We start from the raw sequence: 20581 nt of genomic DNA on the forward strand, positions 1-20581 counted from the left end.
GTGAGATAAACCCGTGTTTGGCCCTACAACTGCCACCAGAGCGGTCTGACGGGCTCCTCGGGGCCCACGACCCGCTCACGAGGAGGAGTAACGTCGCTCCATCTTCACTTTCTTCACGAGCCCTGCATGTGCTGCGTGTCGTTTGTCCCTGAGCCGCCAGCAGTTGGTTCGGAGGCGCCGGAGCGGCTGCAGGTCGGGGTTCTCGTGTTGAGGAGGCGGAGGCCGGATCGCAGCGAGCAGCCCAAGCGAGCGCTCAGCGCAGTGAGCTGGGGTTCGGGGCTGCTGTTCCTGGCGCTCTCGGAAGCCGGACCCCCGCTCTCCTTCAGGTGTCGTTTTGGGTGAGGCCGGGGGTGCAGCTTCACAGGGTGCTTCTCAGGGGGAGCGGGGCACCTGGCAGCGCTGGGCCCGAGAGCCGTCCTGCTGTAGCCGGGAAGAGATACGGGGGGGTGTCGGGTGCCTGCCTTTCCCCACCTCGACCGCACGACCTCAGCGAGGTCTGGGCTTGGCACCGCGGATCCAGGTCCCGCCCCCGCTGTGTGCATCCTGCACCCGGTAAAGCTGAGAGCGAAACCTCGCAGCCCCTCTCCTGCCCACGCTGGGGCCGGGCGTTTCGGCCTGCAGACGTTGCCGCAGCTCCCAAGGCCGCCCGGCACCCGTCTGCTGGCCGCCCCCCACCTCCGTCCCCGCAGCTGCAGCGTGCCCCTTCCTCAGCCCCCCGCTGCGGTGCCGGTGCCGGGGAGCTCCCCTCCGCGGCTGCTGGGACCGCGGGCACGGCGGGGACCTCTCCCCTCCCGCTGGAAGATCGCAAGCCAGGAGTTTCTGATCTCTTCTCCAGAACCTGGGGGAACTGCGTGGGAGCGCGCCGAGGGCTCTGCGGGGGGAGCGGAGCCAACGCAGCTCCTGCTGCGTTCATCCACCTTCCAGTGACCCTCGGTCTGCGGAGGAAAAGGAGGGTCCAGCGGGGCCGTCAACGCGCCCCGGGGTGTATTGTATGGCTGGCAAGGCCGTGAGGGACGGCTGCGCCCCGCGGCCGCCGGCTGTCCCCGCGGGGCATCGCGGGACGGTGCCAAGGCCGGTGTCCGTCCTCACACCACTTCATCCGGCCACGGACCGCGGCAGCGCCCTGGGGCAGGCAGGGCTGCTTCAGCGCTGCCCCCGTGTCGCGCCCTGGGAAGGGCTCGTGCTCCCGAACGCACGTTTCCTTTCTCCCACTGGTGCTAACTTATGGCGAGAGGACTGCCTCTCCTTTGCATCTCCGCCCGTGGCTCTTGGCAGCCGGGTGCGTGACGTGCTCCTTGTGGGGTTTGCTCCCTGCGCCGGGCGGCTGCGACCTGCCCCGAGCGGTGCCGTGAGGCTCCTGCGGCAGCCGGGGCTCGTGTCCCCTGCTCTGCCTGCTGCTGGCCACCCTTCAGCTCAGGTTCAGTGGCACGGGGCGCTGTGGATGGGGCTGTGGGCAGCGCCCTCCCGCTCCTTGCCCCTCTGCTCGTGGTTCAGCGCAGGGATCCCACTTCCTGGTTTCTCCGAGCTCTTCTGTTGAACTCACCCGGGGCAGTGGGCGCAGGAGCCGTGGCCGATCCACGCGCGGGGCGCGTTTGGGCAGGAGGAGGCTGCGGGTCTCATTGTGGGGCCTTCGTCCCTCCTTCCCCGGTCACCCCGCGTCCGGCTGAACGCGTTCTCAAGCCCTGGTGGTGCTGCTGGAGCCGGCCGGCTGCTGACACCAGGCAGCTGCCGCCCACCTCCCCGTTCAGCGGCCAAACCCGCGGGGACGCGGCTCGGTGACGGCTGTCGGTGATGCCCAGCACTCAGGTCTGGGGCAGGGGACCCCCGGCAGCCCCTGTCCCTGAGCCCCGGCCATGGCGTGGGGTGCTGGGGGAGCATTTTGGGGGGTTTTCCTGGATTTTGGCAGCGTGTGCGGCACGGCTTGCCGCCCTCTGGTGGAACGAGCACCGCTGCAGGGGCTGCCTGGGCTGCAGAGCGGAGCGGTCGCGGCGCTCCCGTGCCTGCAAGGCGGCTCGCGCGGTGCCGAGGAGCGGTGTGGGTAAAGGCCCTGCGTGCACCGGGGCAGAGCGGAGAGGCGCGGGGCACGCCCGTGAGAGGAGTGGGTGCCTGATCCTGGTGCCTGAACCCCCCGTAGCAGTCCTGCCTGCTTCGGGGTAAAACGGCCTCTTTGGCGGGCTCGGTGTGCCCCAGGCAGGCTTCGGTCAAACCTAGCAGGGTGCTGGGTGTGGGGGCGATGTCCTAGCTGGGCTCGTCCTTGGTCTCGTGGCGAAGCTTTTCTGCAGGGTCCGGACCTGCCCGTAGGTGCCCCTGGGCTGGCTTTGGGGGTGCAGCAGCCAGGGTGAGACCCCTGCGGAGGTCCCAGGCCTGGGCGCTGCCTCGGTGCCTGTCCTCGGATGGAGCTCGGGGCCCAGGATGCCCGCAGGCCTCCCCGGCAGCGCCAGGCGGCTGCGTGGCGCCTCCTGGCTCCTCGGTGCCCCAGGGCCGTGCAGCGCAGCCCCAGCTCGCAGCCCCGGATCCTTCCCCGCTCGTCGCGGTGGCGGGAGAGGGGGAAATGAGAGGGAGAGATGGAAACTCAAGTCCAGAGCCATCGGAGCGCCAAAAGCCTGGAAAAAAACTTATCTCCAATCTCCCTTTTTAAAAATTTTTTAATAAAGCCTTTTGTTTTTGCAGTAATCTCATCCTCTTGCCGGCCCAGGATTTTCCAGGCTCTCTCCCACCCCGCTCCCCGCGGCTCGGGGGAGCTGCGCGGGTCTGCGCGTCCAGCAGAAGGTGATCACACACTGCGCGGGCTTTACTGCTCCCGCGGGGGACGTTTTCTGGGGCTGGTTTTCCGATTATTTCTCTGAATCCTCCCGTAAACCCGATCTAGCCAGGGTCCCCCTTCTCCCCCTACCCCCGCCCCGAGTGGCGAAGGGCGGGGGGGAGCGAATCTCTTTTCCAGGGAAGGATCTGCAGCTTGCTCGGCACCCACACAGCGGGTCAGCGAGTGGGCGAAGCCTGGCGGCCGGCGCTGTCTGACCGCCCTGCCCTGCCTCGGCCCTGCCGCGTGGCCCCGCGGTGGCCGAGCCCCCGTCCCGGCGCAGAGCGGGCGCGGGGGTCCCCCGGGGACAGGGGCTGCTCGCGGCGCCCTGCGGGTGACTCGCGGGTGACCGCGGACGGGGGCGCCTGGCCCAGCGTGTCACACGTGGCCGTCTCCGTCCCGCCGGCGTTGCCACCGTGGGGCTGTGCTCGCGGCCTCATCCTGCCCTGCTCTCTGCCAAAGGCGTTTGGGCTTCGGAGTGGCTCCAGCGGCGCTCAGCGCTTTGAAACCCATCAGTAACTTCAGGTCGTGCTGCGGAGGTCGTTGGTGCGTCACCCGATCGCGCACGCTTCGTCCAGCAGCTCTGGAGCCCTGAGCGCAAACGTGGTGGAGCCCAGCAGTGGGTGCGGGCCTCGGTGTGGGGCACGGTGCTGGGGAAAGCCTGCCCTCGTGGGGGGCGCCAGGAGCCCCCGTGTGTTGTCCTGCCAGGTGGAGAGCGCGGTCCCGCTGGGCCTGTCCTCCCCGAGATCTGCTGGGGAGGCGGGGATCTGCCAGCAGAGACCTCCGCGGGCAGGAGGAGGGGGCTGGCGGGCACCTTGCGGGGCTCGGGGACCATAAATCCCGTGCCAGGCTCAGAATAACCCCCTGCAGCCGGACGGGGGCTGTGCGCACCGGGAGCGCTCGGGAGCAGCAGACCTGGGGCTCAGCGGGGGGCACTGCCCGCGCCGACCTCACCCGGGGCTGTCGGTGGGGACGGGGCCTGTCACCGCCTGTGCTCCTGAGACCCGTCCCCGCTGCGGGTCCGGCCTGGGGCCGCCCGCCTGGAAGGTGGCTGGGGTGTGGAAGCCGCGGACTTGGAGAGGTTTTGAGCCCGGGGAGTGGGAATGCGATTCCGCAAGCTGTCAGAGCTGCCCCGGCGACCTGTCCTCAGAAGAGAGGCGATTGACTTTGTCTTGGCAGTCCCAGACGAGCAGAAGCGCCCGCTGCTTAATGAGCCCTTTCTTTCCTTCCTTCCTTCCCTCTAACGCGGCGTCCCGGAGGAGCTGGGAGCGAGAGGTCGTGTGCGCAGCGCCGCGCAGGATGCGGCACGGGGCGCTCGTGGTGGCCTCGGACCTGGCACCCGACGGGGCACCGGGGGCAGATGCAGGCTTCGTGGCCCAGCCAAGGCGTCTGCTGCGGGGAGCGCGGCACTGCAGAGGTTCGTGTGTTGGGACTCACCGAGCTCTTTGTTTCCCTTTCAGGTCAAAGGGGCTCCCAGGAAGCTGGAGGCCGGTCCCTTCCTGACCGAAGAGGAGCGTCTGCTTGCCCAGGACGAATACGAGGAGGACAGCTCGGACGAAGAGGTAGGACCCGCTGCAAAGCTTTTTGTGGTGGTGGTGGTGTTTTCAATAGGGATGTGAGACAGGGGGGATGCATTTCCCTCTCCTTGCTGGCTTCGGTGCAAACTCACGGGAGGGCGCGTGGTCAAACGGTGCTGCGTCCGGACGGGGATTGCCCCGACCGCTCTTTGCCACTAATGCCGGCGGCTTGGTGCTTGGGGCAGCCAAAGGGGGTGGCGGGTCTGCCTCCTGTGGGGGCAGAGACCCCGTCCACCCTGCCTGAGGGTCGCACCCCCTCTGCCCACCCGGAGCTGTGGCTTTCTGCTGGGCTCCTCGGGCTGCCTGGCAGCCTGGCCCCCGGCCCGCAGGGCCTCGGGTCGACGTGTCGGGAAGGGCTGGAAGCTGCCTGCCTGGAAGGCAGCGGGATCTCGGCGAGAAAGCGCTCCTCGGGTCCGGTTGTTCCAGACAACTCACCGCCTCTCTTAATCGTCTGCTAAACCAATTAGTGCGACTGGCGCAAATCAGCTGTTCCAGCAGAGCCCCGGGGTCGGCACGGAGCGATCGCCGAGGGCTGCGGGGGTGTTTGGATCCGGCCCTTGTTCCGGGGACGTGGGCTCACCTGAAAGGTGCCGGGCAGCCTCGGAGCTTACCGGGACGGGTGCCGAAACCGGGAGCTCGCTCAGGCCGGGAGCAGCCGCGGGGACGTTGGCTGGGGATTTGCGGAGCGCGGACGTGAGCGGGGCTCTTGGCCGAGCACCCAGCCCCAGGGTGGCAGCTCCGGGGCATTCAGGATGGTTAAAGGGCCGTGGCTTGCGCGTACTGGAGCCCCGAGGGATGCTCCAGCGCCAGCCCCAGGGGACGGGAGGGGAGGAGCGGGAGCCTGCGGCCGCGCTGCTCCCGCCGGGGCCTTGCGGGCTGGATGTTGGAGGCCCACCTGGGCTGGCGCTGGAGCTGCCGGCAGTCCCTGCCCCCGGGTCTGGAATAGAGATTTAGAGAGAGGGGAAATATATGACTATAGAAAACATACACTTGTGTAATGTCTCCAGCATAACCCAGGAAAAAAACCCTTTCATGCAGGAATTCGAGGTCTCTCTCTCCCCAGCTGGTCCTGTTTCAGGGCCCCCGTGGGGGGAGCGCTGATTCAGAACCTGTTGACATCAGAGCAGCTTCCAGTGGCTTTGTTCCTTGTTCCCCGCTCCCAGCCCCCTGCCCTCTCTGTAATTGTAGTTATCTCTCCTCCAGAAGAACCCTGATGCTTCTGCTTCCTGCGGCCGGGATGCGCACACTGGGGGCTTTGTGCTCGGCCGCTTTGTCGCGCGGGATGGGGGGCGCGGGGAGCAGGAGAGCGCTTCCTCGCTGCGAGGGGGGGCTGCGGATTTTCTTTTTCTCTTGTTCTTTTTTGTTGGGAGCTAGCTTGCTTCGTACCTTTGTCCTAATTAGTTTGTGGCCTCCTCCTAATTAAAGGCTGGCTGAGCCGTGATGCCTTAGCACCTCGCGCCCGAGGGCACCAAGGACGCGTGCGTCCGCCCCCCCGGGCCATCGGGGCGCAGCCTGTCCCGGCACCACGCGAAGCAGGCAGCGGCGTCGCTTTGCGACGTGAGCAGGGGCTGGGGCTGGAGCACATCCTGCACCTGCGGTCGCTGCTGCTGGGGGGCTCGGGACCACCCCTCTGCAAACAGCCCCGCGGCCCCCCCGGCAGCCTCGGGGTTTGCGGTGCGGCTCTGACCAGCTTCTCACGGCGCCGAGCTGGGGTGACCGTGGTGCCGGCTGCCTTGGGGACGGCACATCGGGGCACCCTGCGGAGCCGGTCATCCCCGTGGGTCATCCCTGCCGTCATCGGTGCCGGCTATCCGGGGGCAACACGCGAGAAACGTAGTGACATCGGGTAGGGACGGTGCCGCGTGCTCCTGCCTGCCCCTTTGCATCGCCACCATGGTTCCCTCAGAGCTGGGCGTTACCTTTAGCGCGGGCAGCTCTGAGTGGTGGTGGCAGGGAACCCCCACCCCGTGCCGGTCCATCCTGCAGCCAGCTCCGGTGCTGGGGCCGCCCGGGAGCCCCCGGTGTGTGCCTGTCCCCGGGCGCTATTTCCCTGCCGAGCAGGTGGGTGCCGGGGGTGCCGTGGGGGTCCCCCAGCTGCACGGTGCCCCCCGCCCTGCTCCCCTCTGCCAACCTCTGACCACGCTCCGGTGGCCCCAGCCGACCTCCCAGCCAGCCCCAGCGCTCAGCGCCCGCAGGATCGCTCCCGAAAGCAGCAGTGGTTGGGAAAACATCCGGTGTCACCGCCGGCACGGCCGTGCCCCAGGGCGCGCTGCTGCCGCTGCGCCGGCTGTCACTCAGCGCCGCCGCTGGCTCGGGGCTCGCGCTCGCTCCCCTCTGCCTGTGCGTGGGCTTGGGAGCTCTTTAATAAAGAATAATAGCTCAGACCTGCTATGCCCCTGTGTTTAGCGCAGACTAAATTTCTTCTAGCTGTGCTCCCGCTCACTTGGCAGCTGCCGGCGCTCAGCCTGGCCCCGCGCCCGGCCGGTCTCTGCCGTGTGCTCAGAGAAGAGACACAACAAAATAAATCGGTTTCCTGGCCGGGCCGGGCGGGTAGGGAGCCCGTGTCGCACGCGGGGCCTCCCCGTGCCCGCCGGTGGAGCCCCCGGGGTCCGTGCCCGCCGTGGCGGTGCCGCCGGGGGCCGTCCCCGCCGCCCGGCCCCCGGCGCTCCCCCGGCGCTCGCCGCGCAGCCCGGGCGTCGCTGCGCTCGGCCGCGCGGAGATGAATGGCCGCGAGCTGCAGAGGCTGTCAGGGCCTCGCTGGGAGGAAGCAGTTTTGGGGCTTTTGTTTGGTTCTGTTTCCTCCCACAATGACTATTCCATATGTCAGTGGATAATGAATGAAGGCGCGTTGAGTGCTCCTCGGTGAGCCGGCGGCTGTTCCAAGCCCACTTCCCTCCTCCGCAGCGCAGCTGAGCCGGGCGGGGGGCGCAGCGCTGGCCGGGCCGAGGGAGCTCTTCTTTCAGTAGCTGATTAGCCAAGAGAGGAAAAAACCCTGCAGAATGTGCTGCTGGCAGACAGCTCCTTAAACTCATCGCTCCGTGTGTGTGTGCGCGGCCGTGCGTGCGCTTCCTGACCTGCCTGGCTCCGGCAGATGCTCCCGGCTCGCCGCTCCCCCGCGAGCGTGCCTGGCCGGGCGGCCGCGCGTGCTCGGCCCCGCGGAGGTGCGAGAGGAGGCGGCGAGGAGTTCGGGGCGCGGGCTGGGGGCGGCGCGGGGCCGGGAGGGCCTGGCACCCCCAGGCCGCAGCCACCCCGGGGACGCACCCAGGAGTCGGTTCCCAAACCGCCTCCGCTGCCCTGCGTCGAGTGGTTGTGCTGCTGGCATCCACGCTTTTTACGTCCCTTCCCCTTTCTGCGGAGGGGAAGGCCCGTGCTAGCGCTGCTGTTCCCCCTGCAGAGCGTGCCTGCGCCCGTCCCCGGGAGCAGCGGCGCCCTGCGCTTGTTGGTACTGAGAAGGGAGCAGGGCAGGGAGCTTTGGGGAAGAGCTCACCCGCGTTACCTGCGCTGAAGGAGGTGGCTCTGGGGGTGGCGGGGGCTCCTTCGCGCCTGCGGGGCTCCCGAACAGCCACTCGCTCACAGGAACCGAGTTCTTGGAAAGTGCTCGGTGCAAGCATCTGCTGCCGCGCTCGGCGGCGGGAAGGAGTTGGAAATGGGCTGCGAGAAGGCAAGCACTGACAGCGCCGTTCCAGCCCGTCGGTGAGGTCCTCCAGCTGCAGTGCCATGCCCCATTTCCATTATTCCGTTTTGAAAAGACGTAGGGAGAGAAAAAAGAGCTCCAGAGATGGATAGCGGGGCTAATTGGAGGCCTGGGGGGAATCGGGAGATGAAGAGATGTGGAAAGACAAGGTTTGTGTAGCTTGGAGCCGGAGCAGAGTCTGAGAGGACACAATAACAGGATGCAGAAGGTAGCACAAGGGGATATTGGAGGAGATGAAAAGGCGTCGGGTTTAACACCGCAGTGGCAGGAGAGGGGCGCGCACCGCGCGGGCGGATCCTCTTACACAGCGCTGGCTGCAGGCCGCGTCGCCGTGCGGTGCCGGTGGTGCCAAAGGCTTTGAGACCGTGAGGTCTGCAGATACCGCCGCGAGTAAAGAGAACATCTGGAGCCGCGGCGTTTTAAAATAAAACTGGCGCTCGCGGCACCCTACGGACCAACGCTCGGCCCCGGGCTGTGCACCCCGCGGGGCTCTGCTCCCTGCCGGGGCCGCTGGGCGGCGGGGTGGGAGCAGCGAGAGGCGGGGGACGGGGCTCGGGGACCCCTCTCCTCCCACTTGGCCAGGGGTCTGGGGGGCTCCGCAGGGCTGCTGCGGGGTCTGGGCTGCTGCGGGGTCTTCTCTCCAGCAGGCCCCAGCCCACCTTCAGCAGAGCAGCGGCCACCCGAGGTGCTCATCCCCGCTGCCCGTGGGTTTCCCGTGGGTTTCCCGATGAAGGCCGGCGCAGGGGCTCCGGTAGGGGCCTCAGCTGCTGCAGGTTCGTGTGCTACGTGCAGGCTGGGCAGAGTCGGAGGGGCCCGAGCCTCGCCTCGCGCCCCGTGCCCCGGTCCTGCTCTGGAGGAAGAGGAGGGAGGGATTCGGGGCCGGCTCCGCGCCTGCTGGGACACTCGGGGCCCCCGCAGGAAGGCAGGGCTGGCCCGCGGGGGGAAGCTTCGGCAGCTGCGAGCGGCTCGGGCACTCGCTCGGGTTTCTGGTGCTCGCAGCCAGGACGGAAAGTTTCCGTGCGCAGCGTGTCGGAGCCTGGGGACCGCGGCTGGAGCTGCCAGGCCCGGGGCAGCCCCTTCCCCACGCTGCTGCCAGCGAGGGCTCAGCACCGCCGCGTGTCCCCGCGCTGCGCCGGCCTCGCGCTCGCCGTGGGGAAGTGGCCGGTGGCACGGGCGCCTCCGCTGCCGGGGGTCTCCGTGGGGGGGACGAGGAGGGTTCGAGGTCCAGGCAGGGCTGGTGCAGCGCCGAGGGAAAGCCACCGATTAACCGGTGCTGATACAGGCATGAAAAAAGAGGTAAATTACTCTGTCTTTTGGCTGCCCCAAGCTTGATATTTAAAGCGTTTGTAAAGCAGCTCAGTTGGGGCAGGAAAGGCTTTTTCCTTCTGGAAGGAATGACATCACCGAATGCATTTAAACGATCAGGTCTCTGACCCAAGGAGAGCGAGAAACCCACAACAACTTTCGGCTGATGAGTGGAAACTTTTCTTTCTTTCTTTTTTTCTTTCTTCTTCTTTTTTTTTTTTTCCATTTACTTTCCCCCTCTGCGTGCTGGGTCTGCGCGCTCGGCTGCGTCTCAGCTTACGGCCTGTCCTTCTGCGGGAGCTGACTCCTGCGAGCCGGCTCCTCCGTCCCGCCTGCCTCTGCCCCCCTCTGCCCCCGGGCACCCGAAGGCTGCCGGCACCTTCGTGGGGTGACGCCGGGCACGGAGCTGGGCGCAGGTGGCGGGCAGCGCACCCAGGCAGCAGCGCGAGCTCACGCTTGGCAGGGTTAGAGCTGCCTTACAGCGGGGCTGATGGCACTGACCCCGTCCCCAGCACCGCTGCCCCTTCCCACGGGAGGGCCTGTCCGTGGCACTGGTGTTGTGCCGGGCACCCACCAGCTCCAGCAGGCAGGGATCAGCCTGCGCGCAGGTGCAGGACAGGTGAGGCTGAGCACCAATTTCCCCGTACGCAGCTCAGGCACGGTCCCGCACCGGGTGAGGGGGCTGGCGGTGTCCCCTGCCGCGTCCCCTGCCGCGTCCCCTGCCCCGCTTCAGCAGCGCTCGCCTGCCTGGGTTTGCACCGTGCCCGATGTCGCCAAGCCTCTCGCAGCGCCCTGTGCCTGTTCTTGCCATCCCCGCACCGCTCGTGCTGCGCTCCGGCCGCAGGCACCTGGCGCGGGGCGTGCCAGCCCGCTCCCCTTCCTGGCGAGGATGGCGAAGCGCAGCGTGCTCTTGCCGCCCCCGCCGCTGGAGCGGCTCCCACCTCTCCGCTGACGGAGCTGGCGGAGCCTCCGCCGCAGGGAGCCAGGGATCCTGCTAGCGTTCAGCCGGCAGCGTGCCTCCTGCCGAAGGAGCGCCTCGTCCGCCTGGCGCTGCTCCAGCCACGCGGGCATTGCCGCGGGTGGGACGGGACGGGACGGCTGCGGGCACCGCTCGGCCGCCCCGCCTGCAGGTGCTGCCTGGCGCAGGCGTGGGCTGGGGCGCGGGGACCCCGAGCATCCCCAGCCCTGAATGGCTGGCCGCTGTTCCAATGTCCCACCTCATTAGGCTCGGCTCCGCTCTGGGTACGGAGGACGTGCGGAGGAAGCAGGAGGCTGCGTGGCCAGCTCAGGGACCCGAGGGGGTTGGTGCGCGAGCCCGGGGCTGACGCTCCGCCACCGGGATCGCTTCCCCGAGCCGCGGCGCACCGCGCGCGTTTGCTGCCCCGTGAGCTGCCCCTGCTGACGGCTGCCACCAGGCACACCGCACCTCTCCGGCGGGGAAGGCTTTGCAAAGCCGTTTTCTGCTCCTGGGGGATGCGTCCGGCGCTCCTCACCCCGCGCCCAGGCAGGGCCGTGCGTCTCCCGCTCATCCGGCGCTCGTTGCTGCGGTGTCCGCTGCCCGACTGCGGCTTTGCCCGCGCCATCTGCCCAGTGCCCGGTGCTGGAGCAGGCGGTGCGGGTGGGCGGCCGTGAGCACAGCACCGGCCTGGCACTTTTCTCACCCCGGCTGTGCCAGCGGTGTCAGGGGGACATTTGGGAAGGTTCCCGGGTCTGCTGCGGCTGCTTCCTAGGAGCGCTCAGAAGCGCGGGTTTCTGCCCGCAGAGGGGAGGCTCCTCGCACAGCGACGTGTCCCCCTCCAGGGGAGGTCGGGGGCTGAGCACCGCTGGGATTCCTCAGCACAGACGTCAGCGGGGCGCACCCAGCGCTGAGACGGGAGGCCAGGAAGGAGATGCTCGGGCTGGCAGGAGAGGAGAAGCGTCCGGGCAGTCGGGGCTGTGGGGGAGAGGCTCACGACGCAGTGAAGGGCAGCACCAGCACCCTGCAAAGAGCACCCTGGACAGGCAGCCTGGGGCGAGCAGGGCACGGAAACAAGTATTTGGACTCTGCCTTCGGAGAGTTGTGCATTCGGAAGGCTTTTAGTGACTTAAGAAAAAAGGCACGGTGAACTCCCAAGCAGAAAGCAACCGTCACCAAACAGCCAGTAATTCGGAGCCAGTGTGAGGAAGGCAGGAAAACCAAAACAAACAGAAAACCAGGCGCTGCTCAGCCTTGCTCCCTGGCGGGGATTCCTTCCTCGCGCTGCCTGGAGGGGCTGCGGGGGCACTGCTAGCAGCACCTGAGCGAAAACTTGGCCTGGTTGGTTTCGTGGGGTCGGGGTTTCAGCCATGAGGCTGGCGGAGGGCAGGGTGTGGAAGTCGCCCAGCTCACCGCGGGGCACTGCTCGGGACCCAGGGCTGCAGCGTGCGCCGGGCACCCAGCGCTGCTCTCCGGTCACGGCGAGGGGGATTTGTGGGTGCCTGTTGAGTTAAGACCCCCCGCTCCAGACCGGCCAGGTCAGTCTGTAAATTCCTAACATCGCCCGGGGGGAGGCAGGAGAGTGGCGCTCAGCAGGCGGCGCAGTTCGGCAGCGTGCAGGCGAGGAGGGAGCAGCGCCGCGAGCTGGGCCCATGGCGCTGGGGAAGGGGCGAGGCGGGCACAGGGCCTTAATGCACGAATCCTGCACCTCCTTTTCCCATCGCTGCCGCGGTGCTGAGGCTCCCCTGGCTCCTCGCCCCTTCTTGGCTGTCCCTGGGACCAGAAGTTTCTCCCCTTTGCCGTCAGCCGAGGTCTCTGGGCCTGCTCGCAGGCGATCTGGCCCTCGGAGGGCAGGAGATGCTCGGGGAACGCTCTGGCTCGAGCGCCCGGCGGGCAGGGGCTGCCGTGCCTGGGCCTGGGCAGAGCCCTTCCAACGGATCCGCCGTGCCTGGTGCCAGCCCATGGTCCTGGCCCTGCCGACCTGGCTCCGTGGTCCTGGCCCCGTGGTCCTGGCCCTGCTCCTCCTCCTGTCGCTCACGGTTCTCTCGCAGGCTGGCCCCGCTGGCAGATTTTTTTTCGTCTCTCCCTATCCAGTAGCACAGCTCGTCCAAAAAAACACCGCTCGGCTTCGCTGCAATTCCTGGAAAAACTCTGGAACAAAATAATCAGCCCCTTCGCAAACCTCTGGAAGATAGCGAGCGGGCCGGTGCCTGCCAGCACCGACGAGGCTGTCGAAGCGATCGAGCTTCCTCCCGCAGCGCGGAGCGAGGCCGGAGCGGGCGGCGGTGGCGGCGGTGGCGGCGGGCGGCGGTGGCCTCGTGGCCGGCCGGGAGGACGCGCACACTGGTGCCGCGCGGCTTCGCGCTCATCCTGCACCTGCCTCACAGCTCCTTCCTAACCCACGTGGCGGGTGGAGCCGTGCTAATTAAATGACGCCTTGCTAATTGGGTAGGGGGCACGGCGCAGCCCAGCGCGTGCCGGCTGCGGCAGCACGGATGCGGCACCACCCCAGGCGGGTGGTTTGCTGCCCAGGGGAACGCGGGCTGGTGGTGAGAGAGAGCCTCGGAGCAGCCTCCTCTGCCTCTGCTCCGCTTGCCCCGCGGCTGGACGGGGGCTCCTGTGCCGGGGCTGCGCTCGGAGGGAGGAGAGGGGCCAGCAGCGGGCGTGCAGGAGGCTGTCCCCGGGTCTCCGTCGGGGGGTTTGGCCTCAAGGAGGGAGGGCTGGGGGGCTGCAGCTGGAGCGCTGGGTTCAGCTCTGGGCCTGCGGTGCTGGCGAGCAGGGGATGGAGATGGGGGCTGCTCCCAAAGGTCCCTTCCCTCTGGGCCCTGTGCCCAAGCCAGCCCCCTTGTCTCCCGCGGCGCCTGGCTTAGGGTGCTGGGAGGCCTCAGCGGGACCCCTGGGGAGCCGCACAGCCGCGAGGATGGCCATGGGGCAGGCCCTGTTGTCTGGGGGTCGCCAAGCCCAGGGCAGACAGACGGTGTCAGAGAGCAGAAAGGGGCAGAGCTGGCCCCGCGGGGGCACGGGAGGGTGGACGTGTCCTTGCGGGCACCGGCAACCCCACCACAGCACCCCACTGCCGTCGTGGGGGCGAGGCTGACGTGCCCTTCGGTCGGAGCCTCCTTCTCCCAGGGTCACAGAGCCGGAGCCCTTCCCTGCGGGGCTTTTCACTTCCCTCCAGCTGCCGGCCCCAAGGGAAGGAGCAACCCGCAGCAAGGAGCCGGTTGGTTTCCTTCCTTAGGGCTTTTGCCCAGGTCCAGCCCTTGAGGTGAAGCCTCTGCTCCAGGGGTGCCCCGCTCGTGTCGCTGCCGGTGGCGCAGGGCAGGGGGCCGCACGCCGGGCACCTCTGGTGCGCCTGGCACACGCGTGTGTCACCGCGTGCTCCTGCATGCTCAGCACCACGGGCACGCCTCTCTGGGGCCTTTCCCTTACGCTGCCGGGCTGGCTCTCGCTTCATCCCAATACACAGCGTGGGCTTTTTTTCCCCTGGAGCGGGGATAAGGTTCTGGAGCTCGGCGGGGCTGGAGGGGCTGCCCGGCCCAGGGTGATCTGACGGGGCGCAGTCAGCGCCCGCTGGGCTTCCAGGAGCAACCCGGCTTTCGGGGAGCCTGCAGGGGAATCTGCAGCCAGACCGGGTGCTGGGTCAGCCGGCGTGGCCGCTGTGACACCAGTCTGGGGACGCAGGCGGACACCCCGGAGAGGCAGGTGCCTGCTGTCGGCGGTGCTGGCTCACACGCGGGGCAGGAGCTGCCTCGGGAGCGAGCTCTGGGTCTCCGCAGCCCTCGGGGACGTCCTTCCCCAGGCGCAGGCGCGGAGCCCGGTGGGCGCGGGTCCCCCTGCCCCTCAGCAGCCGCGCCGCGGGGCCCAGGCGCGATCGGAAGCCGCGTCCGGTGCCGGCGCTCGCCCCCGGGGCTGGGCTGTAACCGGAGAGCGTGCGGAGCCGCTGCCGAGCGCCTGTTTGTGCGTCCGGGAACCACGCGTCGCTTTGCTCCGCGGCCAAGCGCCGCTAACGGCTTCTGCTGGCTACCGAAGCGCTGGCTGCCAGAAGCCTTGGCCGCAGCCCCCGCTCCCCCCGGCGTCCCCGCTCCCCTCGGCGTCCCACCCCAGCTGCACGGCGCGCTCTGGCCGAGGGGCTCGTGCTCGCAGCCCCTGAGCCCCACGGCAATCCCTCTTTGTTCACGAGGGCGCCTCGCCCCGCTCCGGCCCTATCCTGAAACTCGCTCACGGCCACGGCTCCCCGGCGGGCCCGCTGCCGCCCTGGGCTGGGGTCGGGCCCCACGTCCCCCAGGGCTCAGGGGGGGGCACACCAGCCCTGCGCCCCCTTTCCACTGTCCGGCCCCCGCTCGCGTGCGTCCCGTCTCTTTCCTCTCCCAGCGTCAGGTTTTCCTACCACATCGGGTTTTCCCATTACGCGCTGCTCCGGCGCAGGGATGTGGGTGACGCTCAGGCATTTGTTTCGCCGGGGAGCGAGTCCGTCTGCTCCCAGGAGCGCGTCCTCCCGCACGGCTCGGCTCGGGCCAGGCCTCCTTCCGGAGCCCGGCTCGGGTGGCAGGAGGGGGAGGCGATGCGCCGAGCGCTGGCTTTGCAGGAATGCTGCCTTAATGACCCGGGGTCGTTAAAACCTGTCTCGCTTTGTGCTTAGGGACGAGGCTGGTGGGAGGCAGAGGCGCCCTGCGCTGTGGGGGGCCGGGGGCAGCGACCGGTGCAGCTGCGAGGGGCCGGAGCTCCCCGCGTCGTGCAGTCGCATCCTGGAGCGGCTCGGGGCGGAGGGGACCCCAAAGGTCATCTCCCACCTCCCCGGCGTCCTCCTGGCTGTGGGCTCAGCCCTCCACGAGCGGCCTCGTGAAGGCCAAGCCACTGGAAAGGCCCCCCTGGGGCGTAGGGACGTGGGTGCCGGTGACAGGAGCGGGGTCTGGTGCGTGCAGGAGGCTGCGGGGCTCGTGCCGAGAGCCAGCCAGGCACGAGGCCGCCCCGGCTGCGGTGCTCAGGGCCTGTGGGATTTGCTTCTTCACTGAAAGGGAATCGCCAAGGGAAAGCCTCCCCTCTGCGGCCGGAGCTGGGGCGGGCAGTTCTGGGGGGCCGTCGGGGCAGGGCTGCTGCCTCCTGCAGCGAGGAGAGCAGGAAAATGGCACCTTGTGCCCTCTGGGGTGCGCGTGCTTCGCCTGTAGTACTGCAGCCCCCGGAGCGGCTTCTCTGGGTTCATGCCACGCAGAAGGAGCTGGAGCCGGCGCCGGAGCCCTGTCACCGTGCGGAGCATCCCCTCGAGGCGGGAAGGAGCCGCGCATCCCGGCAGGGCTCGCTCGGGGCCGGCGGTCACCGTGCCGCGCGTCCCGGGTCCTCCCTCTGCCCCCCGCCCCCGGCGCCCGGCAGGAAATCTGCCTTTAATGGGCTCTTCAGGGGAAGGGGCCGTGTTTTCCTTAGCAGGAGGAATGCTGACATGGAAGACTCTGCTCTTTCTTTCTGGCAGGTCCCGGGGAGCAGCGGGGCTGGATCGCGTGCTGCTCCCGCTGCGCGGGCTGATCCTTCCGTGGGCGGGGGGGGCCGGGGGGTGCAGGTGCCAGACCCACCGCCCGTCACCGCGGGCAGGGCTCACGCGGCGTTTCCTTTCATCCGCGCCGAGCTCTGCTCCCAGATGGCCGGGAGAGGGGGTCCCGGGGGGGTCCTGGGCACGATGAAAAGCAGCTGGGGGACGGAGCCCGCGAGCGCCTGGCTCGTTCCCTTCCCCAGCGGCGTAAGGGGCAGCGGGGGCGTCCCTGAGCCCGCCAGGAAGGGGGAATCCATCGATCCCAGCGGGAAGCGCACGCTCCGCAGGTGGGGAGCGGTGGGAGGGGGCCGCGCATCCCAGGAGGCCGCTGCCCAGGCCCGTGGCCCCGTCCCCCCCCCTCCCCGCCCCCCCTTGCCCTGCTTGGGAAGGCGCCGAGGCAGGGGGCCTGTGCTCTGCCTTTACATCTCGTAATCTTTAACGAGCTGGGCCTGCTCTGCACAGAAGCGAGATGTGGGCGGCTCCTTTATAAGGCAGCTCTTGGCCGCGGGGAGGGGAGCGTGCGCGCAGGCCAGCGCCAGGATTTGGCACCCGGCGGGGGCCGAGGCAGCCCCTCCAGGGGCGCCGGCCCCTACTGAGCACCGTGCCGGCCGTGGCCCCCGGCCCCGTGCCTTCTGCCGGTGCTGGACACGTTCACGGGGCAGCTCCCAAGCCCACGTAACCACAGTCCCCCTGCAGCAGGTTCCTCTGCTCCGTGGGGTTTCTCCCGCCCCGGCGCTGCTGCAGGATCTCCGTGGACCCGCGGTGTGGGACCTCCCCGACAGCGTCCCCGTGGGCACCGGGCCGGGCAGCGGCGGCTCCGGGTCTCCCCCGGCTGCGCGGGGTCAGCCCCCGTGTCCTCCCGGTCCGTGTCTGTGCCGCGGAGGGCAGAGTGCCCAGGGAGAGGGGGAATGCCTGTGCCCCCCCCCGGAGCAGCCCCCAAGGTGTTGAGAATGGAAAAGTCCAACCACGGTCAGAGCACGGAGCGGGACTTGCCAAAATTAACAGTTGATTCGGGTTTGCGGGAGCAGGAGCCAAAACGCAAGGAATCTTGGATTCGAAGAGGGAAACTTTTTCTGTGGGCAGTAAATCAGCACGGAAAGATCGGAGGTGGCGGGGGGGGGGGGGAGACCGGCCCCCGCGCGGCCGCTGGCAGCAGGCAGAGGCGTGAGCGCGGCCGGTCCCGGGACCTGCAGCCACCACCACCACGGGCTCCGTGCTGTCCCCGCGGCCTCCTGGTGTGGAAGATGGGCTGCGAGGTGGGGGGGGGACGGGGACGGGTGCCGTTACCTGCCGACAGCCGCTTCCCTGCCTCCCCTCGTGACAAGTGCGGCTGGCGAGAGCGGGACGGCCGGGACGGCCCAGAGCACCTGGCGCAGAGGGGAGCTGCCCGCGGAGGTGCTGAGCCCGCGCCCCGGGCGGTGCTGATCGGGGACACGCGTGGCCCTGGCGCGTGGCGGGCACGGAGCGGATCTCGGCTGTGCTCCCAGGGCTGTGCGGATGCGGCAAGTCCCGGGCTGCCCGCTGTCCTGTGAGCCTGTTGGCTCTGAAGCCTAGTGGTTGCCCTCTGCGTTGCCTTTGGCAGTGCTCGGGGGGTCTCTCTGGGGGGGCTGTGGGTCCGTACCCTGCACTGACCCCCGGGGGGGCTGAGGCTGGCAGGGAGCACGCACTGCCCTGGTCCCGCTGGAGCCGGCCGCCCAGGGCCGCGTCCCGCTGGGTTCTGAACCTCTCCAGCGACGGAGACCCCACAGCCGCCCTGAGCAACCTGCAGCGGAGCGGGGCCGCCCTCGTAGCAAGAAAGCGTTTCCTGGTGTTCGGGCGGAATTCACCTGCTCTTCGTGTGCCCTCCTGCCTGACAGCGGGCACCGCCGGCCTCCCTCGTCCTTGCCCTTTGTGCCTGCCCCTCCCCACCTTGCTAGGGTCCCCTCTGCCCCGGGGGGCCGGGACGGTGCCACCTCCCCGTCCTGCCCAGGGAGTGCCAGGGAGGCCGCTGACAGCGGCTCACGAGGCAAACACGGCTCCTGGGGAGGGCTGCGATGGGGGAGGCGCCGCCTGGCCCCGAGCGGAGGAAGCCGCGAGCGCTTTCCCCTCGTTAACTGCTCCGCGGTTCCTGCGCGCGGTGCGGGGATTCCCAGCCCCGCACCCTCCGACCCCGCCGTGCCCCTCGCTGCGGGGCAGGGGGCTGCCGCAGCCCCGCGTCGCAGGAGGAGGGCACGGGGCGAGGTCCTGCCGCCCCCTCCTCTGGTCCGTGCCTCCTCCCTCGCTCCTTCCCCATCCTCTGTCCCCGGGGAGGCCGGGGCCGGGATGCTCCTGGCTTCCTCCCCTGCACCGCGAGTGCCGGCAGCGCCCTGAGGCACGGGCACGCACCGGGGCTGCTGCCCGGTGGCCGGCCGGGTCCCCAGGCTGCGGTGCAGGACGCGGTGGGGGGGTTCAGCACCACTGCCTCCTGGGGAAGGAGACCAGGGGGGTCTCAGCACCGGTGCCTCCTGGGCAGGGAGGCCGTGGGGCTCGGCTGCAGCGGTGCCGCTGCTGCCCTGCCTTTAGCGGGAGGCGGCTGGTTCTAGGAGGAGCGACGGCCTGGGCCCGTCTGTCTAATCACGGAGTGCTGGCAGTCCGTACGTCCCGCTTCTGGCCCGGCGCTGGGCAGGAGCAAAGAGCTCGGCACAAAGCCGTCCCAGCAGCCTCGCCCCGTGCTCCTGGGCAGCATCCCAGCCTGTGGAGGGGAGCCAACCGTGTGCGCTAAGGGGGAAACTGAGGCAGGGGCTGGTGGCTCGCGTGGGAGGTCCCAGCTGCTTCAGGTGGCCTCCGGACCCAGGGCCCGTCTCCGAGCTCCGGGGCACCTCCTCGGAGCACTGGAAGCGACTGGGATTCGGGCGATGGAGCCGGGCACCCGCGCGTCTCTGCCGCCCGGCACCGCTGGTGCGGGCTCTGGCGGCCCTGCCCTGGCCGGGCTCCCTCCCCGCCTGCCCCCTCGGCGGCTCCTGGCTGCTCCCCCGTCCCCGTCCCGCTCGCTCCAATTGGAGCTGACGTGCTCTATTTGTCAGAGATAAAAAATAGCGGAGGAGGAATGGAAAGACAGGAGGCACAGGAAAGCAGTTTGGTAGTTAGAGACAGAGGAACAGAATTAACGTGCAGTGGGGGATTTGGAGCGAACACTGCACGCATTGTAATCCGATAGGGGCAGGGGAAAAAAGAGAGACCGAGAGAGAGCGGCTGACCCCGAATCCCCGGGGGAGACGCGGGGAGAGCAGGAACGAGGAGAGAGTGAAGGATTCCAGAGGTGGACTGGCTTCCTCTTTCACCAGACAGACACAGGGGAGACGGGCAGGGCGCCAGCACCGTACCTGCACTTCCAATCTGAGCCATTGACAGCTGGAGCTGCCTGGGGAGGGGGCGGGGGCGGCCGAGGGGGCTCGCGCCCGCTGCCGGGGCCGGGGACGCACCGGGGCCGCCGGCCGACCCCGCTCGGGGAGCGCGGCTGCGCCCGAGCCACGGCAGCGGAGCGGGGCGCAGGGGGCCCGGCTCACCGGCACCGGGGGGGTCCCCGCCCGCGGCTCCCTCCCCGCCGGGCCGGGGGGCTCGGGCGGCACCTGCCCTGCCGGGGGAGCGGGGATCCCAGCTGGCAAGCATCGGGAGCGAGGGGGAGGGCGGGGAGCAGCTCGCAGCAACTAAATCAGAGGAAGAAAGGGGCTGCCGAGCCCGCCCGGCGGGGTCACATGTGTTTCCTGGCAGCCGCGCAGGTGCTAAGCAGGGCTGCAGGCAGGGAGCACCTTGTGATGGATCATGTGGGGAGCGCAGCAGCTCATTCCCCCGGCCTGGGGACAGGTAGTTGCGAGCAGGGGGCTCGCCCGGGCCAGGCTTTCAGCGGCGGTGGCCGCGGGACCCTCCGGGGGCGGGCAGCGCGGCGCCCGGCGGTCGGGGCGGCCGGGACGGCTCCGTGCTCGCCGCGGGCAGAGCCGCGCTCCCCGCGTTTGCCCCCACGTCCCCAGCCCGGCCCGACACGCGGCTCCCCCAGCAAGGCGGGGGGGACGCGGTGTCCAGGCCGAGAGCCAGGGCTGCAGCACCGGCCCCAAATCCCAGGGCACCGACGTGACGCCGAGCACGGCCCGCAGCGAGGTGGTCGCGCCGAGTGCTTCTGGTTTGCGGCGCCGGCTGAGCGGTGACTGCCCCCCCCCCCCCCCCCCCCCCCCCCCCCGTTACACCTTCTGAAAGCTTCGTCCAGGTCCTGGGGCACCCATGGGCATTTGGGAAGGGGCTGCGGAGGCACAGCCCCACTCGTTCGTGCCGGGGGACCCAGCACGGTCACACCGCTCCGTGCCACGAGTGGCGGAGATGTGCCGGTGAGCGCGGAGCTCGGCCTCGGGGCAGGCGCGCGGTGCCGTGCCTCCTCGCCGTGCCTCCTCCGGGCCCCGGGGACGTGCGGGGGGCACGAGCATGGCGGCAGCACGGCCCCGCGCGCCTGGGCGGGCACGGCCCCCTCCCCCAGCCATCTGCGGGTTCCTGCAGGATTAAGAGGAGGAAATCTGGAATTGGGTTACTCTCAATATTGAACCTGCCATTACGATGGTTTTTATTTTGCTCCGTTCCGATCGAATTGGATGCAGCCCGCTTTTTAGCCCTTAATGGCTTGGCTTTGAGAATTTCCTTCAAAATTACACCGCTGGCTTCCTGTTCTCAGAGCTCCCCGGAGCCCCGCAGCCATGCGGAATGGCCGGGGAAACCGATCCCCCCC

At 69.2% G+C, this 20581-nt stretch overlaps 1 protein-coding gene across 1 annotated transcript in view; it reads left to right on the plus strand.

Moving 5' to 3' along the window:
- Positions 1–20581, plus strand: part of BOP1 (BOP1 ribosomal biogenesis factor) — a 53618-nt gene that overhangs the window by 6495 nt on the left and 26542 nt on the right. Inside the window, exon 3 of the mRNA XM_080582290.1 lies at positions 4261–4362. Coding sequence (XP_080438416.1) covers positions 4261–4362 — 102 coding nt within the window. The remainder of the gene's footprint in view (positions 1–4260; positions 4363–20581) is intronic.

Source organism: Anser brachyrhynchus (assembly GCF_964034855.1).
Source record: "Anser brachyrhynchus genome assembly, chromosome: 2".
Lineage (NCBI taxonomy): Eukaryota > Metazoa > Chordata > Aves > Anseriformes > Anatidae > Anser > Anser brachyrhynchus.